Source organism: Engystomops pustulosus, chromosome 4, assembly GCF_040894005.1.
Source record: "Engystomops pustulosus chromosome 4, aEngPut4.maternal, whole genome shotgun sequence".
Taxonomy (NCBI): Eukaryota; Metazoa; Chordata; class Amphibia; order Anura; family Leptodactylidae; genus Engystomops; species Engystomops pustulosus.
Window position 1 is genome coordinate 192,974,463 of NC_092414.1, and position 23,246 is coordinate 192,997,708.

General features: G+C 43.2%; 1 protein-coding gene and 1 long non-coding RNA gene across 3 annotated transcripts in view; one reads left to right on the forward strand and one right to left on the reverse strand.

Annotated features, from left to right (window-relative positions):
- LOC140127925 (uncharacterized) overlaps positions 1–23,246 on the reverse strand; it is a 282,936-nt gene that overhangs the window by 82,560 nt on the left and 177,130 nt on the right. The gene's annotated exons all lie outside the window — the stretch shown is intronic.
- LOC140127922 (adhesion G protein-coupled receptor E3-like) overlaps positions 1–23,246 on the forward strand; it is a 72,676-nt gene that overhangs the window by 26,940 nt on the left and 22,490 nt on the right. Inside the window, exons 4-10 of the mRNA XM_072149140.1 lie at positions 5,714–5,872; positions 8,675–8,797; positions 11,265–11,387; positions 12,501–12,617; positions 14,113–14,150; positions 15,879–15,959; positions 17,240–17,435. Coding sequence (XP_072005241.1) covers positions 5,714–5,872; positions 8,675–8,797; positions 11,265–11,387; positions 12,501–12,617; positions 14,113–14,150; positions 15,879–15,959; positions 17,240–17,435 — 837 coding nt within the window. The remainder of the gene's footprint in view (positions 1–5,713; positions 5,873–8,674; positions 8,798–11,264; positions 11,388–12,500; positions 12,618–14,112; positions 14,151–15,878; positions 15,960–17,239; positions 17,436–23,246) is intronic.

The following is a 23,246-nucleotide window of genomic DNA, read 5'->3' on the forward strand; positions in this document are numbered from 1 at the left end:
TGGTTTATGAGCACTAGCATGGCCATTTTGGATATGTGTGTGTGTCTGTGGGCTACTTGACTTACTGTCGGGTGCAGGGCTCTGGGCAGGCACACCCTCTCTCCCAGCATCCAGGTCCCATCGGCATCTGGCCTCCAGCTTTCCTCCACACCTCCTTCACTTCTGATGACACTCGGGCCACCAGGGACTGGAACACCTGTGGATCAAACTTTTAGCTCAGAACTCACCGCTGAGACTTCAGGACAGTCTCCAGGCTCCATCTGTGCAGCTGCCTTCGCCATCCCATCAGCCACATACTTGCCCTTGGCTTGTGGAGTTACCAAATTGTGTGTGCTTTTACTATCCTCACCTCTTGTGGAAGTAAGAGAGCATCCATGAGCTCTTTAACCAGCGTGCCATGCTTAAAGGGGTTCCCTGCAGAGGTGAGGAAATCTCTAGCCTTCCATATGGGTTCATAGTTGTGTTTAGACCCCAGGACTATACCTTGAGTATAGATGTTTGCCCTTTTACCTTCCACCAGCTGTAGCACTTCCCTGAGTGCCGTCACTTCACCTCCTGCGCTGACCTGTGTGGAGGGAGTGGTTCTGCTTGTACTACCTCATGTGCGCCACTGACCACTGTATATCCAGTGTAGAACCGTCTGTCCTCCTGCAGACCTGGAGCCATCTATGAGAAAAAAACTCAACATCTGCGTTAATCACCCTTCTCTCCCCCCTCTCTGAATCCTGGAAGACTGGCGATAGAATGAAGGATTCAGAGCTGTGCACCTTATCAGTGTGTCCTGGGGCATCAGGAGTGCACACTGGAGTCTGAGCTGTCTGGCCTTTGCTCAGATGCTTGGGCTGTACTTGGGTGAGGACACTGTGCAAGGTATATGGCGTTTGCACTGTAACTGAGTGATCTAGGGGTCTAGGATCAACTCACTGACTTGCTGAGCAGATTGCTGGCTGCAGCTACTGACACATGAGAGGCTCCCCTCACGACTGAGTCTAACCGGGCCTAATAGTGGGCCACTGGGGAGGCCACCACGTTCCTGGACTCGACACCTGTGGCCTACATACTCAGTGCAAAATAAAACAAAAGTTTGATCCAGTGGGATGTGCCTAGGGCCGGGGCAGACAGGATTTGCCAGCTTAAGGCTATGGAATGCATCAATTGCCTCCTGACTAAGGGCGAATGGGGAAGAGGCAATGCAGTTATCAAGGGGCAGCATCAGGCTGAGGGCAGCAGACCTTATCCCAGGCTGCAGGAGCTGGCCAGTCCTAGAAACATGTGAAGAGGCTTAGGGCCTTAGGACAGAGGCACATTCTGGACTGCCAGCTTTCTTCCCTCTGTCAGGTGTCTGCCTGTGGCTGAGAAGCAGTGACCTAGGAAGACCACCTTCTCCTGGCAATACTGGAGTTTGTCTCTGGGAACTTTGCAACCCTTCTGGAACAGAAAACACATAAGGTCAATAAATGCATCCTGGCAAACAACAACAGTAGGTCATCCGCATACTGAAAAGGAGAACATCCAGTAAGGGGCTAGTCTGCCAGTCTACTCCCTGTAGGGTCGTGTAGTATGGAGTACTGGCTGGGGGAGTTTTACCCCCCTTGTGGGAATCTACATCAGGTACTGGAATACTGAACTGGTAAAGGCAAATAGGTACTGGTAATCTTCATGTAGGGGCACAGAGAGGAAAACATTTGCCAACAGGGAAGAGTTCTACAATGAAAGGCACTAACTCTATTTGGGGGGGGGGCTTTCAGAAGAGGGGGACTGTTCTTGCTGACATCCTTGTCCATTACCACCCCCCTTGTTCCCCCTTGTCCCGCCCTGTTGGGGCCGTCTAGTTTCCTAGAGTGTGTCTCTTTGTATTCTTATCACAAGCAAATTCCTTTAAGTCTTTTAGATTGTCAGCTCTGTTTCCCCCACTCAACACAGATGCTTTCTGTGTGCTTCAAGGCCACTTTTCACAGACATAGATAAGACAAAGCCCAGCTGCACAGCTGCACAGAGATCTCCCCCTGATTAACTCTTTCAACTCCAGAAAGCAGGTACCAGAGACATTGCAACACTTTTTCTAGTAATTTTTCTGCAATTGTCAAGATCAAATAAGTTTAAAAATAAAATAAACAAAATAAACAAACAGCGTTGCACACTCAAGACTCTTAGCAAATGTTTGAAATTGGTAAAAATATTTACCTGCCGGCATTTTATTTCAAACATCCGCCAGGACGCCTCAAGGGTGACTCAGCTGCTATCCTACAACTAGCCTACAGTGTAGAGTTAAAGGCAATTAACTTTCAGGGACTTGAAGGGAATATACTGTCTTAAGATGGCCACCACTAAAAGATGGTAGGGCGTGTCATCTTCTCTAACCCCCCAGATACGGGGGTGGAGTCTAAGAGGGTGCTGGTTGCATTCCAAACGATTTTTTTTTTTTTTTTTTAATGAGCACTCTCTAGGATTCCTGTCCCTCTGTCCTGGTCCGTCCGTAGTCACTGGTCTAAGTCTCCAGTAATCAACCCCATCCACTTTCCTTTGTCTTTAACTCTCTACTTACATCAAAACAACCTTCTGCCTGGGTGTGCCACTTTTTGTCTTTGCCACAGCCACCATTTACATCAAGTGCTGTCTCCTACCTCTGCACACTCAGGGAATCATCTAACATACCCAAAAACTTCAATACCTCATAACTTCCTTTTACCCACTCTTTACCTTTCCTGTGTGACACTATGTCAGTCGTCTTTTTAGGTCTGCAGTGTCCAGCTACAGTCTTACTTTGCTCACTACCCATTTTGTGGAATCTGTGGAATACCTGATTTTGTTCAAGGGCTATAGATATCCTCCGTACATACAGCTCCAGACTACCCCGCTACCTATCAGTAAGTACAAATTAGAGACCTTCACACAATACTTCAGAAATCAAGGAGATTACGCTCAACTGTAAAATTCCCGTCAGTGTCCCTCTTGTCTCTATTGTCCTTCCGCATCACGGGGCCGCATCAATCCCGAAGGAATGATACGTAAATTTGGCCAGAATTTGTCTCTGCAAACTTCCAGATTCTATCCGCGCTTACATGAACAAAAATCTCCACCATCACAAACTTTCTGAACTATCTCAACAATCCACAAGAGGGCACTGCAGACCTTTTTCTACAACATACATTGTCACGTCCAGTCTCTGTCGGTCACCGTACAACTGATCCTTTGCCGAAATCATCGAGCACATACTATTATATATGGACATGTAAGGCAAAGTACATAATATCACACAAGGAGATGACCTTACCCAGTCCCTTTCAGCCAGTGAAACAGAACTACAGTCAAGGTAGACAAAAATAGACTTGACTTACCCCGACGAGCGCTCATTGTCAGTTCTGGTCACTGGCCGCCTGGACTCTTGCGGAGGTCACCTCGATGGTTAGATGTCCATAAAAAGTATGCCCACCCAGGGACGCCAATTCTTATAGATTTATATCTGGGGCTCAAACCCCTAACCATTGTAAGGTGACTTTCAAATTAAATGAGTCTGTGTCCAGCGCTGGAATTGACTAACTTGAAGGAAAGACAAGACCTGTCCTTGCAAGAAGTTAGCAACAAGACTAATAAATTTATTGAGGGACGGACATTTATAGAAAACCATAAGGCACTTTACATAAGGCGTGTAATCAGGAAAGCAGCAACTATAATTGGGTGTTCTCACCCAGGAAATGTAACACTATTGGATGTAAGCACACAAAGGAATGTAATACTATTGGCTACATGCAAATACTGAAACTTCACATAAACCAAATGTCCAGATGTCCACCTGGATACCTTCCTCTAGGTCAGTGATGGCAAACCTTTTAGAGACCGAGTGCCCAAACTACAACAAAGACCCGCTTATTTATCGCAAAGTGCCAACACAGAAATTTAATTTGTGATTTATACTCCCTTCTCTGTCACAGCTTTCATTGATACCAGATCCCTGGGGACACCAATAAAGCAGAAAATAGTGCCAGGTACAGCTGTCACTTTAAAATAGCTCTGTGCACAGCAAGTAGTGGGCTGTCTGGGACTGCAGGGAGATACCTGGAGTCCTCTCAGGTGATGGCCTGAGTGCCCACAGAAAGGGCTCCGAGTGCCACCTCTGGCACCAGTGCCATAGGTTCGCCACCACTGCTCTAGGTGGTGCTAGTGAGCACTAAGCCTTTGTTTGAAGAGGGAAACACCCAAATTTAGTTATCACTATACAAAGTTATGTGAAATAATGCTGAATCTTTAAAATGTCCGACAATACGTAAGATGGCGTCTGAGTCCAGTGTAATATCTTTAACACAGACAAAGAAGATCTGTCATGTCAAGAATTCCTTTACTAAGGATCAGCAATATGATATCTATAAGTAAAATTATAACTAATTATAGTTACCACTAGATGAGGGTATACGCTGTATTCAACGGCCCAGGGTTGTCAGCCAGGCAACTTAATGAGCCGGCACCATGTCATCTAACGAGCAATGGACAGTGTCTGCACCCCAAGAAGTGTGTGCCCCACAGTTATGTTGCATGTGACCCTTTTGTAGCTCAGGTGCACTAGGCATAATGCGGCACAAATTGGGGGGCGTTCCGGTGCTTAGTCGGACCATGCACCAGATTTATCATGCAAGGCCGACAGAAGTGTGTCACATGTCCCGTGTTACAGATAGACCAGAAAAAAAGTGGTGCACTCCGTCAGAGCATGATTCATGAAGAACGTGCACCAGATATCCTGAATCTGGCGCCCCCTGCACTATACACACGCAAACTACACTTAGTGCAGTTTGAACCAGTATTAGTAACTGTGCCCCTGTAAGTACGTAACTAGGAACTTTAAGCAACAAGCAAACAAAACATAGGAGCACATTTACTAAGAGCAGTGCAAACTACACTAAAAGGGGCACATTTACTTAGAAAGTCGGAAACTGCACTAAAAAGGCTATTTCCGTGTATAATGCTGGGTGCGGCATTTCAATAAGATCATGCGCCAGAAATCATGAATCTGTCACTTCCCCACACCGGCCCAACAGAGTTCAACATCTTATTTGTGGTGCACCTTTTATAATTTTATAATTCCTTTATTTATATAGCCCACAAATTACGCTGCGGTGCCGAATCTTTACCATACGGCGTGCAACACAATTTGCAAGTTAAATAACGTGCTTGGTCCGAATCAGTCGGATCACCCCTAATTTGTGTCGCATGGAGGCTACCGCAGCTGCTCCACCAAGGGGTCGTGTGCAACACACTAGCAGCACAAACACTTCTAAAATACCTGTGCAAGCCGTTCCTAGCACAAGTGCACAGTCTGACTAAAGTGCGACGCAAAGCCCTTAGTAAATGTGCCTCAAAGTATGTTTTCCTGTGTATAACGCAGGGTGCGCCTGAAATGTGTTTCAGACACTTTTTAAATACCTGTGCTAGCAGTTTGCACTGAAAAGCAAAATGGGACAGAAAATTGGTGCAAGGTCCTTAGTAAATGTGGGCTACATAGTCTGTTATCATCTCAATGTACCATGTATGTAACCATATCTGTATCCTGTTTGAAACATTGTGCTTGAGCACTGTGTACAAAAAAATCCCTCCCCTCCCCGGGGATCAATAAAGTAATATTGTATCAAATTTCACCGCATGGCTTTCCATATTGAATAAATTATTCATAAAATTACAAAAAAATAAATTAAATGACAGTTTACTATACTTTGTTTTTCAGATGAAAATGAGTGCAAAATCTCTAAACATCTCTGTGGCAATTCCAGTCATTGTGTGAACACACAAGGAGGTTATTACTGTAAGTGTGATAGTCACCACCGTAATGGAAATCAAACTGAATTCTGTCCTTCTGTTGATAAGGAAAAGAACAAGTGCCAAGGTCAGTACATAGCAGCAAAAGCAACTAAGAAAGTTTCAGACTAAAAAGTCCTGAAAAAGATGGCACAAAAAAACTAAGCCTAAGGCTGCATGCACATCAGCGGGCAAACCTTGGCGCGCAGTAGAGAAGGAGGGGGTGAGCACTGCTCGCCCACGCCCCTCTCCTTAGAAAATAGTAGCAGCGCGGCCATCAATACGGCCAAACATAGAGCAGGCTCTATATTTTTGCGGCTTGTTGCGCTCACCGCACCGAGTCCATGCACCATAGCTGCCATGCATGCCGCCATACATACGTCCCCCTGACGGTCGTGTACTTAGAGATTCCACTGGAGGTGGCCAGTAGGGGTAGACTGAGCTAAAGAAGAAGATCTTGAGAGTGTTTATCACATACTAAAAAGTGTCTATATATTGGAGCAAATTTTTTCTGCTGCAAAAATTTGTCTCAATTTGCTGTGCATATGAAATACACAGGAAATTAAGACAAATTTTTGCAGCAAAAAAAAATTAGCTCCAATATTTAGACTGCCTTTTAGGACAGTTTTAGACTGGAACAATGAATAGCTGTGACTCTACAAAAATGTGCATGACCTTAAAAGAGCCAGAAAAGCACATAAAGTGCACCAAAGCCTAGAGAGCGGAGAAGGTGGGCAGTAATACCGAACAGAGATGACGGAGCCAGAAGGGGCTTTGGCCACGTAGCCAGAACCCCCTGAGGCTAATTTGCATAATTGTAAAAGACGGTTTTATAATCGACTTTGAAACGCAAAAGTGGCGGTTTTCTCTTGCTGCACTTCTTGCGCCTTAATTATGAAGTGTCAGCGCCACAATTTTGGTGGTTTTCCGATAATCACTACTTGTTCTGTTTTTGGGTGCACAATTATGTCGTGCTTGTGAATCTGACACTTTCCAGGTGCTTTTATTTTTCTTTTTTTGGCGCAATTTTTGGTGCAAAATTAGATCATCTAAAAGCTGGTCCAGGGAGTTCTACTTCACCTTCATAAATGTGGAGACAGTTCTTATTCTTTTGGTTTGTGCGCCAAATCATTAATCCCGTGCAACACAAACTTAAATCACAGGGAAAATTATAGCCAACAAAATAATAAATGCTCCCCATGATCTAAATACCATGTTATGTCATTGGGGGGGGGGGGGGGGCAGCGATTGCTGTTACAGCCAGGAGAGGCCTGTGACATGATCATAACAGTACTCACTGTTGTCGATGTTTATGAAAACTCTTAATACTGTAGTATTGAAGTATATGGTAGGTGTGAGCAGACCCCCTAGGGTACTTTATCCTTTTTATTGACAATATCCTATTTTATGCTTAAAAATACAGTAAAAGATTTGGTAAAAAGTAAAAAACAGAACAAGGAGAAATTGCAATTTTATTTTTGTATAAAAGGTTTAATTTTTAAAACCTATTTAAACTATTAAAACCTGATAGCTTCTTGATAGTACCAACCCAAAGAATTAAAGGGTAGTTGTCATTTGGAGAACAAAATGAAAGCTGTAAAAACAGACACCACAAAAAATGTGCTCTTTTGTCAAACGTTTGGAATTTTTTCCTGCTTCACAGTACATGACACGGAAATATAAAATACTGACACTAGGAACAGCAATTTGTTACACAGAAAACAAGCCCTCATAAAGCTCTGCACATAGAAAAATAAAATAAAATTATGGAATTTTAAAGACGAAGAGTGAAAAACGAAAAAAGCAAAAAGCAAAATGACTTTGATTCCTGAGTGGTCAAACTATGTTGGATTTATCATTTAGCATCAGCCATTGAGATACAGAGGGAGATTAATCAGGACTCGTACGCCAATTTTCTTGCGTACAAGTTCTGAAGACTGCAAAGATACATATGCTACACAACTTATAAGGGCAGAAAAGTTTAGTTATGATATAAGTGTATGAGAAGGGGACACATTAATATTTGCTAAGGTGACAAAAATACACACGACGGGCCACATTCATCAAAACTAGTGCAGTCTGTACTATGTGCAGTTTGCCTGTGTAGTGTGCAGGGGTCGCCAGATTCGTCATAACTGGTGCACGATCTTCATCAATCTGTTGCCCCCTGCACTGATCGGGAAGTGGGCACCAACTTTTACATTTTTTTAAAATTCTGTTGATTCGCTAAAATAAATGTCGCATGGTCTGACTCCAACCCCCTTCATGTGCAGAATTTTGTGGAACATCAGACACACAGAACAACCGCAACACAAAACTGGTGCAGACACAACATAAATACACGTAGCAACAAGCAATGTGCACGTTTTTAGTCAGTGCTGAGTCAGAAAAACTGGCGCATACGCTTTAATAAATGTCGGCCGAGGTGTGCAGTCATATGGGATGTCTTAGGGTCCTGTGTGTGATCGGCGGGTGAGGAAGTGTTAATAATAAGAGACTGCAAGAGTCACTATGGGACCAGGGCAGGAATAGGACCTGCTCCATCTTTTGCAGCTTGACTAGTCGGCTTATGCATGGGGATGTGGAATTTACAGCCTTGTGAATAAACCGAAAAAAACGGCTAGAACACGTCCCCATCTTCTAGCCTTCTGCATGAGCCCTAACACTGGCCTGGGCATTGGCATCCGAAATACTCATTGATGGGTCTAAATTATGCACTTACTCTGTGTTTAGTTGAAATATCAGTTTCATACAAGTGATGATCAGATGATGAAAGCAACTGCAGAAATATATGCAACAACAAGTGTATGACCTTCTGTCACCTGATAGAAAAGATGCATCAATGTCGGATTTTGATGAGTCCTGTGATCCTTACGTTCTATTCTTATAGAAATAGATGAATGCAGAGATAACCCAGGAATCTGTGGATCTAACTTCATCTGCCACAACACAAACAGCTCCTATTATTGTGCTTGTGAAAAAGGATTCAGAAATATCTCCAACACTTGTGTAGGTGAGTACAAAGATTATTTCTTGGTTTCCTATAACCACATATGGACGCAGAGACACAATCTTCCTGCCATTTTCTTGTGACAGATTATGAGTATACAGACGCACTGGGCCAAATTGTGTAAAGTTGGTTTTACTTTATAAAAATGTGAATATTACCGCCCCAAAGGAGGGACACGTCCCCACGTTCCTACAGAAGTGGTGAAGAGATCTGAGCCTCTCCCATTCAGTGGAACAGAAGGAACTAATTTTGACAGTGTCCAGCAAAGCCTCAATTTCCAACTCATACCAAGAAATAAACTTCAAAATCATGAGTAGATGGTACAGGGTCCCACACGTCCTCCATAAAATGTTCCTAGACACATCAACATTGTTTTGGAGATGTGGCACCTCAGAGAGGACCATACTGCATATCTTTTGGGACTGCCCTGGGATATGTCAGTTCTGGGATGCGGTGACTCAAGAACTGACTGGACAGAACCCCCGGATAATCCCTGCTCTGGTCCTCCTGCATCAATCAGAGCTGTCACTACCCCAGTACAAAAAATCATTGTATAGGGTTAAGTTGAGGGTGAAATGGTTCACCAATATAGGTTTGTATTGTATTATATCATATTTCTCTTACCTGTATTGTAATTTTATCTGATACAATTAAAAACAATAAACTGGAATATGGAAAACAAATGTTAATATTAAAACACGTTTTGAATAGTTCATAACCCTAAAACGTGAACATAGGGAAAAAATATGAAAATTAGATTAAAATATTATCTATGTCACACTGGGAATGGCACATTTAAAGGACATCTACCACCAGGATGAAGGATTGTAAACCAAGCACACTGACATACTGGTGTGTGCCCCCTCTGGCAGGATCTGCTTTTCTTTTAGATTCTTATGCCCTGTTTTTTATTTAAAAAAAAAAATCTTTAAATTATGCAAATGAGCCTGAGGGGCTCTGGGTTACATAGGTGTTAATGGAGCCTGGAGCTCCTCAGGCTAGTTTGCATAATTTTTAAAGCAGAAGAAACGCAAAGAAGAGTGGATCCTACCAGAGGGGGCACAAGCCAGTATGTCAGTGTGCTTGGTTTACAATCCTTCATCTTGGTAGTTTATTTATCCTGCCACAGAAGGAGTTTATAAAAGTTATTTGATGGGTTTTATATTTTATATACATTCAACAGGAAGATTCATTGTTTCTTGTAGATAGAAACTGATCCCTGGTCATGTGATATGACACAGGTGCAAGGTTCGTTATATCCCTGGTCATGTGATGTGACACAGGTGCACAGCTTGTTGTATACCTGGTCATGTGATGTCACACAGGTGCACGGCTCGTTGTATCCCTGGTCATGTGATGTGACACAGGTGCACGGCTCATTATATCCGTGGTCATGTGATGGCACACAGGTGCCAGGCTCCTTACACCCCTGGTCATATGATCTCACACAGGTGCACGGCTCATTATATCTGGTCATGTGATGTCACACAGGTGCACGGCTTGTTATATCCCTCATCATGTGATGTCACACAGTTGCACGGATTGTAATATTGCTGGTCATGTAATGTCACACGGGCACATAGCTTGTTATATCCCTGGTCATGTGTTGTCACACAGGTGCATTGCTCTTTATATCACACAGCTGTGGATTATGCTCTGTGATACAAGTAGCCATTAACCTGTATGACATTACATGACCAGGGATATAACAAGCCGTGTGCCTGTGTAACATCACAAGACCAGGGATATAACGAGCCGTGCACCTGTGTGACATCACATGGCCAGGGATATAACGAGCCGTGCACCTGTGTGACATCACATGGCCAGGGATATAACGAGCCGTGCACCTGTGTGACATCACATGACCAGGGATTTAATGAGCCGTGTGCCTGTGTAACATTACAAGACCAGGGATAGAAAAAGCCGTGTGCCTGTGTAACATTACAAGACCAGGGATATAACGAGCCGTGCACCTGTGTCACATCACATGACCAGGGATATAACGAGCCGTGTGCCTGTGTAACATTACAAGACCAGGGATATAACGAGTCGTGCACCTGTGTCACATCACATGACCAGGGATTTAGCGAGCCGTGGACCTGTGTCACATCACATGATCATGTACCAGTGTCTATCCACAGCAAGTAAACCATGAAGCTTCCTATTGAATGACAGCAAGCAGAGATTTAGAAAACTGTGAGGAAATGACACAGAATTGTATAACCTTTCATCACACAAACAATATCAATTATTTGCTAAAAGTGAACAATCCCTTTAAGGTGTTAAGTTACAACTGCTACATTTTACCAGCTGTTATACCTTAATCCAGATAGACACAAGAGGGAACTAGTGTAGAAAGAGTTTTTTACACCACTCGCTCTTTGTGTTACCATTTGTCATAATTTATTAAACTGATTCTACATGATAATGATTGAAGTGTGATTCCGGTTTACGTTTTCTTCTTCCACAGATATAGATGAATGCACTGATATCCCAGCAATCTGTGGATCTCACTCCACCTGCCACAACACAGCGGGGTCATACTATTGTTCTTGTGACAGTGGATTCAAAACCAAGTCCAACACATGTGTAGGCGAGTGCAAACATTAATTTCTTTTTTGTTTTGTTTTTAACCCCTTAATGACCGCCGTACGGGGTTTTTACGGCTGCCATTAAGGGTACTACTTCTGACACGACATCTTTCTACGTCGGAGGGTCAGAAGAAGATTGTGGGACATCCGTTTCTGCTGGTGCCGGTGTGACATCATAGTCCAGACCCGGCACTAACAGACCACATGGGTTTTGTAAACACATTGTTAACACCTATGTTATCAGGCAAATCTCCTCTTCTCAGCTGTTCTGATGCATTACTGCCACGTGTGACCACACCCTGAAATTGTTATACAAATCCCTCTAGTCCTCCACTGATTTTATTTTATTTTTAAAAATGTTTCCTCTTTACATGTTTAAATTGAATGTTGGCTTGTTAACCATGCATGCCCTAAAGGCAAATAATGCATAAACCCATATTACTTTGTATTTATCTTAACTCAATCAATAAAGCCTTGAAGGAGACAAAAAAAAAAAAAGTTCAAATCTTTTTTTTTCAACTTTTTACAATGTATTTCATTTTCGGTTCTCTCAAAAACAATAATAAGCAAATAGACGCTAACAGAATTCATTGGACATTTTATTGGATCCATCAGTCTTCCATAATTATCATTTATACAAGAGCTGTCCAAAGTGATTCAGGAAAGATTGGGTTTGATTTGAAATGACTAGATCTGTACAGCACGGTGGCTCAGAGGTTAGCACTACAGTCTTGCAGCGCTGGGGTCCTGGGTCCAGGTCCACATCTGCAAAGAGTTTGTATGTTTTACCCGTGTTTGCTTAGGTTTCCTCCCACACTCCAAAACATACTGGTAGGTTGATTAGATTGTGAGCCCCATTGGGACAGAGACAGATTTGGCAAGGTGCAGCGCTACGTAATCTGTGTGCGCTATATAAATAAAGGAATTATTAATAATCTACAAATCCACAAATTGATTGGTCACCACTACCCATAATAAAACAAAATAAAGTATAAAAATATCTAAAAAAAATGCATCAACGCAGCTTTATGTGTCACAAGAAAATAAATAGATTATGTAAAATATATGACATTTTGTACATAGCTATAATGTACTTATGTTATTCCCCTTTACAGATATAGATGAATGCAGTGATTTCCCAGGTATCTGCGGCCCTAACCTGGTCTGCCACAACACCGAGGGCTCATATAATTGTACTTGTAAAGATGGATTAGGAAACATACCCCAATCTTGTGAGTACGATGTAATATTGCTTGTACTTTCCCTTTATATATCCGCTAAGCCCCTTTTCATTTCATTGTTTATCATCTTTTTATTTGTGTTATGGAATGAATATGATCTTAGCGATCGCCAATCCTGAAAATTGGTGCCTTCATTTTCTTTTATTCCTGTATGTGTGGAGTAATATATTTGGAAGGGTCGCTGCAGACAATCACGTTCCTATTAGTCTGCCAAACTTCTTGAAGATATATTGGAGGATATTTATCAAAAGTGTCTGAGAGCCACCTGTTCTAGTTGTTCATGGCAACCAATCAGTGATCGCCTTTCATTTTCCTACAGCAGTTTACAAAATAAAAGCTGAACATTGATTGGCTGCAATGAGCAACTAGAAAAGTTTTGCTCTCAAACACTATTGATAAATGAGGGCTGGTTTTCGTTTGGCGCCCAAATTTAGCAGTGTTTTACACTGTGATTTTATACTGTGGAGCACTGCCTTAAAGGAAACCTACCATCAGGTTCCCAATGACCTTCTAACCCCTAATCTATGTTTAGCTAATTCTAGAATCCTTTCTACACTAAACTACACTTTGTCTAATATGCACATTTTTCAGTAAGGCTACTGGGGAGTTCAGTAGCCTCATCAGGCAGCGGGAGCAAAGGCTACTCTCCGCCCCAGTAGCCTCCGCTGCTTCTCCTATTTTCTCGTCCTTGGTATGCTCCTTCTCGCTGCCGGTTTCTGCGCATTTGCTGTAACCTCTACAGCAACCCCTCGGCATTACTCAGCACTCCTCAAATTTCCTCGGGACCACGGTGACTCTCCCTTCTGCTTTCTTGCGCTCCAATCCGTTAGATGCCTTTTTGTAACCTAAAAGTTCTCTACTCGTGTTTATATCAGTCAGGCATATATAACATCTAATGGGAAGAATTAGTCATGCAAACTGCACATAGTGATAAATGAGGCCCAATATGTTGATGTTTCATGAAATTGAGAAAAAGAAAGGGCAGTGAACTAGCATTTTCATTTGACTGCAAGAGTTGGGCATTTTAGATGGACTGGAAGATACTGCCTATTCTAAAGATATATATATATATGATCCCATATTGAATTTCCATGCATAAAATTCAACCATTTAGATGCATAATTTTTTATTACACTGTACTATGGCTCGTACACTGGACACTGTCTGTTTGCTGCAAGCCCCTGACCGATGTCTTGTTGGATTGCTGCCTGCCCTATAACTAGACCACTGGTGCTCCCTGACCTACTTGAACCAGCTGATATCCATACAAGGACCACCACGAGAAGAAGCAGACTTGCAATTCTTCCACAGCAAAGTCCTGGTACCCTTGTAAGGATAAAAACCAGAAATATGGATAATACCCTTAGCGCAGGCACAAAGTCAAACTAGTTGGATGGCACAGTGAGTCCGTTTGTTATAGTAAGATGTTTGGGTTATTCCTTGTAAAAGGAAGCAGGTTAACATATCCTTATGTTATTCTCTTTAGGCACCCAGGGATCCAGCAGTGGAAAAACAAATACCAAGGTAATTTTAGAAGACAATTAATAAAAATATGGATGAAATTTTTTTAACCCCTTAATGACCTGGCCCTTTTTTTGTTTTTTCATTTCCATTTTTCGTTCCCCACCTTCAAAAATCTATAGCTTTTTTATTTTTACACGTATGGAGCTCTGTGACGGCTCGTTTTCTGCATAACAAATTGCACTTAATAGTGATGTTATTTATTATTCCATGCCATGTAGGAAGCAGGAAGTTGGGGCTTTCACTGTGCGCCCCAACTTGACAAGTCTGCTTTATTTTTTGGGGGGCGTGCAATCACGGGGATAACACATTTGTATATGTTTTAGAATGTTTTCATACTTTTACAAAAATTAAAAAAAAAATTGTACAGGAGGTTTTATTTTGACATCTAATAACTTTTTTGAACTTTGGTTTTGGGAGCTGTGGGTGGTGTAATTTTTGCCACTTTTGATGAAGTTTTCAATGCTGCCATTTTTAGGACTGTACGACCTTTTGATCACTTTTTATTGAATTTTTTATATTTTTCAAAATGGAAAGTGCCATTTTCGACTTTGGGCGCTATTTTCTGTTACGGGGTTAAACGCAGTAAAAACTGTTTATTAGATTTTGATATTTCTGGCATTTTCGGACACGGCGATACCTAATGTGTTTATGATTTTTATTGTTTATTTATATGACTTCAAGGGAAAGGGGAGTGATTTGATTTTTATGTTTTTTTAATTAATTTTTTTTTTACTATTTTTATTATTACTATTTTTCAGACCCCCTAGGGTACTTTAACTCTAGGTTGTCTGATCGATCCTACCATATACTGCCATACTACAGTGATTTTCCTCCTCATTCATTACAATGTGAAATTAGCACATTGTAATGAATGCGTTAAAACGAGACAGCCTCAGTCTTTGAAAGACCCGAGGCTGTCATAGCAATGGATCGTCGCTCCCCAATGACGTCACTGGGAGCGACGATCCTTGGCAAGATGCTTTTTGAAGCCACCAGCAGATTTGCTGGCGGTGATCGTTGGGATAACTCCCGCTTACCGGCTATGAAAAGGGCTCAGCCCTTGAGCCCTCTCCATGCACCTGCACCCGACACATGCTGTAACATTACGGCGCGCTTCGGGAAGGGGTTAAGTATGGTTTCCGATGGAGTTTTTTGCAGCCAAAAATGTTGCAAATTTTAGATAAATTGAAATGATAAATGTCATTTGCAACATTTAGCACATCTGGAATAGAAGATAAATGTGTCTTACTAACGAAAAAAACAAATGTCCGACAGACATTTCAAAATGTCCCCAAAAAGGCGCAAACATTGCAATGCATCAAAAAAGACAGAAAAAAACGTGAAGAAAAATAAAGATAAATGACCTCCCATTGAGGGAGATCCTCCTAAATAATATCCTTTGGTGGGCTTAAAAGATACCATCCCAAGAAGCAAAACTAGAAACGCAACAATTTTAATAAATGTGTGAGAAAAATGAGAATATGTGACCACAAGACCATGAAATCCTTGGTGGATGAATAGTAAAATCTGCTTATTCACAACATGGTTTTAGATGTTCTTTGCACAGAATGTATATGCCTCGTGTGGAGGCAATTAGTTTCAAATTAATGATGCATTTGTGAAGTTGTTAATATATAGCAACCCATGCTGCTAACCCTAGAATATAAGCAATGGCACAAATATACCAATACGATTTATGTTCATTTACCACTATCTCTGTACTTGCAGAATGAAGCCTGTGCCGTTCTGAAGCTCACAAGTAATATTTTAGACTCTGTCTGTCAATTGAATTACACTCTAACAGAAGAAGTAAGTACTTCAGAAGAGATAATCCCTCTATGTGTCTACCAAGATATATATTTGTACAAATAGGCATACATATTATATAGAGTATGGATAGTGCATCTATTACAAATTTTAGTTCACACATAAGAAGTTGTATATATTTCTCAAATAATTATGCCATGTAGCATTCACATAATAGTAATATGTATTAACATACATCTATTGGCCTTACAACCTGTCTTTCCATCCAAGTTTTTCAGCACATTTTTTGTACTTAAAAATCCCCACTTGGATTCTACTCAAGTATATATAAAAAAAATAAACACTGCGAGCATGTACTGAGGGGGAGGCTGCTGGACATTCCATTAATGAGGGGAAGCTGCTGGACATTTCAATAATGAGGGGAGGCTGCTGGGCATTTCAATAATGAGGGGGAAGCTCCTGGGCATTTTATTAGTGGAGGGGGCTGGTGGGCATTCCATTAGTGAGGGGAGGCTGCTGAGCATTTCATTAGTGGGGGAAGGCTGCTGGACATTTCATTAGTGGGAGGAGTCTGCAGGGCATTTCATTATAGTCGGGGGAGACTGCTAGGCATTTTATTAGTGAGGGGAGGCTGCTGGGCATTTCAATAGTGGGAGCTGCTACTAAGCATTTCATTAGTGGGTGGAGGCTGTGACAAATATATTTCCCACCCTAGACTTATATTCCCTGTTTTTTTGGTAAAATTAGGTGCATTGGCTTATATTTTGGTCGGCTTGTACTGAAGTATATATGGTATATATCTTTCTATATGATTTGGTGGCATTTATCTTGTTTAAAACAAGTATAAGGGAATACTCATAAGCGGAAAATTTCATGGCTGATTTATCATGCCCTACACAATCTGAAAATTGCAACTTGTGGCACTTAGCACCCTATAATTGATGGAGGCACGGATCAAGAGTGGCCAGGGCAGATTAAGTAAATCCTGCGGCAGTAAGATAAAGAGCAGGTTACAGCTGATGTTTAAACAAGCAAGGACTTGCAGTGCTGCTCTTAAAAAAATGGCCCAATGCAGAAAACGCATTTTGTGTGTGGCACATTGATTTTACAAATTCTTGAAAAGGTATCAGCTATAACCTGATTCTTATTACTAGTTTCTGGTGCTTCGTGGAAGTCAGATCCTCCTCGGTAGATGGTGGTTCAAGATACTTTTGCTTTCATATCTCAAATTTTTAGTTTCTTCTGCTCGCTACCTTGACCATCAGGTCTTTACCCCGCCCTTGTTCTTCCATCTACCAATCTTTATCTCACATTCCTCACAGGAAGTCAAACAAAATCTGGAAGATGACATAGGAAAACTCAGTAACATACTTTTGGAATCCTCCACTGAACCCCCAGCTAAAATCACAAATTCAATCAGTAAACTTACGACAACCATTCTAACCAATGTTGAGACGTTCACACTGAAGTCTTTTATTGATGCACCAAGGAACCAAGTCATCAAGCAAACTGAGCTTGGTGAGTATATGTATAACCCAGTTATTGACGATACCCCTGCAGTAAATGCAACTTTATCAAGGCTTGTACACTAGTAGAAGCCTAGATAAATCCTCCCCCTATTGACTTCTAAGGGACAGTGTTTAGGCATGCTCTATGACCTCTTTAGCTGTTCAGGGAGAGGGAGAAAGAGAGCTATAGTCCACTTATTGATGCCCCTCCATATCTGGAGAAGAGGCACTACAATTCTGCCCATTCACAGCCAAGGTTGTGTGGGAGTGCACTGATTGAGAACTGTGGACTGTAGAAAGCTTTGTTTACTGTTTATACCTCTATCTGTTCCTGCCTTCATTATACCTATTTACTCCAAGACTAGTGATGAGCGGACCCATTAAAAACTGGTGTGGCCCAGTTTGGTTAAACTGTATTTTAAAAATCATTTCATTTCAGGGTACTAAAATCAAAACCCCACCAGTAACACTAATTGCTTAAAAACCACTGGCAGCGTTTAAAGCACCTGAGCTTGAAGTTGCCATTCCTAATGACGTCATAGAGGAACAGCAATACCCTCCATAATGGCGGCACCCTCTGGTGACGATTTGCTAGTACTGGCGTGTGGCTGCCTTGATTTAAATGCCGCTGTCGACTGTGCAAATGGCATTTAAAGAGTTAACACCTGTGATTGGTTGCAGTAATCCAACAAATGTCTAAAAGTAACACTAAAAACACATTAAAAAAGTTACAAAAAGGAATTAGACATTTACATTTCTTCTCCTCTGTAATTTGGCTGTTAAGTGGGCAATCTATTTTATTAAATTACTGGATTAGGTTGCAGACAAACTCAAAATTGTTGTGCCAGGATGACCCCCCCCCCCCCCAGAAAGTAGCACTATTTCATTTATACTTTCCCTTTCTTTTGGGTATTGATATATCCAGCACCTGACCATGTGGCCAAGTAATTCTACATCAGGTACTGGCTGGTATAGAATTGAGCTATGACCTGTGCCAGGAATGGGCACAGGCTACAGCTAGTGCACTGGGACTGCATGCCCCCTTAGCGTGAAGGTGATGTAAGGGGTGAAAAAGTTGCAATTCCTGAATATGTGCCAGAAATTGCGACTTTTTCAAGGATTGTACACCAGTAGAAGCCTAGATACTGTAAATTTCCCAAAATGAATTCTAAGGGACAGTGTTGAGGCATTCTACATGACCTCTTTAGCTGTTCAGGGAGGGAGAGGAAGAGAGCTGGGAACATCACCCAGGTCTAGGGCAAGGTTTAGGCTAGGGTAAATGCCCATCGAGGGCGCCACGCAAATGGGCAATAATATTAATGCAAAAATTGTATGATACAGAGAAACATATTTTACAAAATCTGTTTAATAAACTGGTAAATTCACACCAATAAAACGTAAATGCCTTGTACCACATTTATCAAGGGACACTTAGGCCCCTTTCACACTTGCGTTTTACACGCGCGTTTTCTGCGCGTGCTTTTGACGCGCAGAACTTGCATTGCACTCTGACCCATTGTAACCAATGGGTCTTTTCAGACTTGCATTTTTTTTCACGCACACGCACATTTTTTTTAACACGCGTTTAAATCTCGACATGCTCTACTTTTGCAAGTCATGCGCGTGAAAAACGCACCATACAAGTCTATGGAGATGCATCAAAAACGCACTGTACTCTGAGACACTTTCAAGTGCAATGCAAGTGCAATGCGTTTTTCACGCATCAATTGCCATAGAAAAGATAGAGCTCAGTCCTGAGTCCAGAAAATTGCACTCTGATGCAAAATGTGCGTTTTTCACTGACCAAAAACTGATCGCACCCTGATCAAACTCTGACGTGATCTGCAACGCAAGTGTGGAAGGGGCCGTACACTCACCGTCCACTTTATTAGGTACACCATGCTAGTAACGGGTTGGGCCCCCTTTTGCCTTCAGAACTGCCTCAATTCTTCGTGGCATAGATTCAACAAGGTGCTGGAAGCATTCCTCAGAGATTTTGGTCCATATTGACGTGATGGCATCACACAGTTGCCGCAGATTTGTCGGCTGCACATCCATGATGCGAGAACTGGTGACTGTGGAGGCCATTTGAGTACAGTGACCTCATTGTCATGTTCAAGAAACCAGTCTGAGATGATTCCAGCTTTATGACCTGGCGCATTATCCTGCTGAAAATAGCCATCAGATGTTGGGTACATTGTGGTCATAAAGGGATGGACATGGTCAGCAACAATACTCAGGTAGGCTGTGGCGTTGCAACGTTGCTCAATTGGTACCAAGGGGCCCAAAGAGTGCCAAGAAAATATTCCCCACACCATAACACCACCACCACCAGCCTGAACCGTTGATACAAGGCAGGATGGATCCATGCTTTCATGTTGTTGACGCCAAATTCTGACGCTACCATCCGAATGTCACAGCAGAAATCGAGACTCATCAGACCAGGCAACGTTTTTCCAATCTTCTACTGTCCAATTTCGATGAGCTTGTGCAAATTGTAGCCTCAGTTTCCTGTTCTTAGCTGGAAGGAGTGGCACCCGGTGTGGTCTTCTGCTGCTGTAGCCCATCTGCCTCAAAGTTCGACGTACTGTGCATTCAGAGATGCTCTTCTGCCTACCTTGATTGTAACGGGTGGCGATTTGAGTCACTGTTGCCTTTCTATCAGCTCGAACCAGTCTGCCCATTCCCCTCTGACCTCTGGCATCAACAAGGCATTTCCGCCCACAGAACTGCCGCTCACTGGATGTTTTTTCTTTTTCGGACCATTCTCTGTAAACCCTAGAGATGGTTGTGCGTGAAAATCCCAGTAGATCAGCAGTTTCTGAAATACTCAGACCAGCCCTTCTGGCACCAACAACCATGCCACGTTCAAAGGCACTCAAATCACCTTTCTTCCCCATACTGATGCTCGGTTTGAACTGCAGGAGATTGTCTTGACCATGACCCTCACTGGATGTTTTTTCTTTTTCGGACCATTCTCTGTAAACCCTAGAGATGGTTGTGCATGAAAATCCCAGTAGATCAGCAGTTTCTGAAATACTCAGACCAGCCCTTCTGGCACCAACAACCATGCCACGTTCAAAGGCACTCAAATCACCTTTCTTCCCCATACTGATGCTCGGTTTGAACTGCAGGAGATTGTCTTGACCATGACCCTCACTGGATGTTTTTTCTTTTTCGGACCATTCTCTGTAAACCCTAGAGATGGTTGTGCATGAAAATCCCAGTAGATCAGCAGTTTCTGAAATACTCAGACCAGCCCTTCTGGCACCAACAACCATGCCACGTTCAAAGGCACTCAAATCACCTTTCTTCCCCATACTGATGCTCGGTTTGAACTGCAGGAGATTGTCTTGACCATGTCTACATGCCTAAATGCACTGAGTTGCCGCCATGTGATTGGCTGATTAGAAATTAAGTATTAACGAGCAGTTGGACAGGTGTACCTAATAAAGTGGTCGGTGAGTGTATACAACAAAAGGGGTCTCAAATTAAGAGTGTTTGAAGGAAAGGTGACACATTTTGGCATAGTTTTCTGGCATAAACTAAAAAAATGTTTTTTTTTAAAAATCTGGTGCAGTATAAGACTGTCTTACTTTGAGACACTTTTGTTAAATTTGCCCCAGTGTACTTACTGTGTGTGCAGGGGCACATTGGGATGCAGTTGTCTTGGGTCATCCTGCGCCCATCTCCCAGGTCACAGGCACACCCGTGTGCCTCTCTGTGCCCCCTCAACCCTGCAGCAACCCTGCTTACCTCTTCTTGTTCCAGCAGTGGTCTCCTCGCTCCAGCACGGGCCTCCCACCTCCCATGGCGCGCTTGTGCCGGTGTTCTAAGATTTAAAGGTCCAGCGAGCCGATAATTACTGCCTGCCGGACCGCTTTCCTGTTAAATTCCCAGCCCCTTCCTGTGTCCCTGTGCTTCCATGCCATTGAGAAAGCTGTGTTCCTTGCCCTGTGCGTTTAGATTGATTTCCGTTGTGACCCCGGTTCTGTTCCTGATCTTGACTTCTCCGCTGCCTGCCCTGACCTTCTGCTCTGCCTCTGACATTGAACCTGTGCTGCCTGTCTCGACCTTCTGCCTGTCCAAACACGATTCTGCCTCACAACTCTGTACCTTGCCTTGGCCATCACCACGGACATAGTCGTGCCTGTGGAGCGACCTAGTGGTACCATGCCGCAGCACGTCCAACTCGCTTTGCAGCGAGCTCTGGTGATAACCAAGTACCACTTAGACTCTGTCGGCTTACGTCATCTTCCACGGCGGTCCAGTGGGTCCACTACTCCTGTTTCCTGACAGTAAGAACAGGCCATGCAGTCCCAGCAGATTGCTGTGCAAAGTCAGCAACTCGGACAAGTCACTGCCATGATGCAGCAATTGATGGCTACTCAAAGGCAGTGTCAAGTTCCTACTGTCCCTCCTGCTACTTCAGGTTCCCTATCTTCCGCAAAACCTAGGCTGAGACTTTCTATGCTTCCAAGTTTGATGGGGACCCCAAGTTGTGCAGGAGCTTTATCACCCAGTGCTCCTTGCAAATTGAACCCATGCCTGCTGAGACCGCTCTGCTGAACCTATGTCAAGGGGACTCATCTGTCGGTTACTATGCAGTTCAGTTCCGTACCCTAGCCTCTAAGCTAGCCTGGAATGAAGCAGCCTTGTTCGCAACCTTTAAGAAGGGACTTTCTGGACAGGTTAAAGATGCACTGTCTGCACAAGACCTGCCATCTTCTCTAAGTGGTCTCATCTCTTTGGCCACTCAGATTGACATCCGGTTCTCAGAGCGGACTGAGGAGCAGCGTCTTGAACAAGTGCAAGTCAGGACCCAACGTCTTCCCTGCCTTGCTCCTGTATTCCAAAGACCACCTCAATCGTCTTCTGTGTCAGTTGCAGAGGAACCTATGCAGGTGGATAGAGCTCATCTGTCTACTCAAGAGCATTCCCGATGAAGGCAAGGAAATCTCTGGCTCTATTGTGCCAGCCCGGAGCACTTTCTTAAGACGTGTCCATTCCATCCTCAGTGTCTGGGAAACACATGCACCTAGGGTTCCTGCATAAAGCGCCCCTAGGTGAGAACAAAGCTTCTCCACGTCTGAATGTTCTTGTCCTTCTCAGTTTTGGAACAAGTGGCTCGGTTCAAACTTCAGCCTTCCTAGACTCTGGCTCTGCAGGGAACTTGATGTATGCTGCCCTAGTCTCCCAGCATCATTTCCCCATGGTTCGTCTAGAGAATCCGCTGGTCAGTGGGCAGATCCTCTGAGACTTGGTCCGGTATCGAACTGAGCCACTATTTGTGCAAGTTGGGGCCATGCATAAAGAGAGCCTGTCGTTCTATGTCCTACCTCGATCCACGTCTTCAGTTCTACTTGGTCTCTCCTGGTTGCAATGACCTAATCTCAACTGGCTTGCCGGTGATGCTTTTCGCTGAGGACCAAAGTGCTAGTTTCGATGTTTGGTAGTTCCTCATCCAGTATCCGTCATGGTCTCCAACAAGCCACTGGTGGGTCTCCCCGCTATTATGAGGACTTTGCTAAAGTCTTTTCGGAAAAACAAGCGAAGACTCTTCTGCCACACAGGCCCTATGACTACCCTGCCGGATCTTTGTGCTTCCATGCCATTGAGAAAGCTGTGTTCCTTGCCCTGAGCATTTAGATTGTTTCCTGTTGTGACCCTGGGCTGCCTGCCCTGACCATCTGCTCTGCTTCTGACGTTGAACCTGAGCTGTCTCGACCTCCTGCCTATCCCCGACCACGATTCTGCCTCACAAATCTATACCTCACCTTGGCCCCCACCGCGGACAAAGTTGCACCTGTGGAGCGACTTG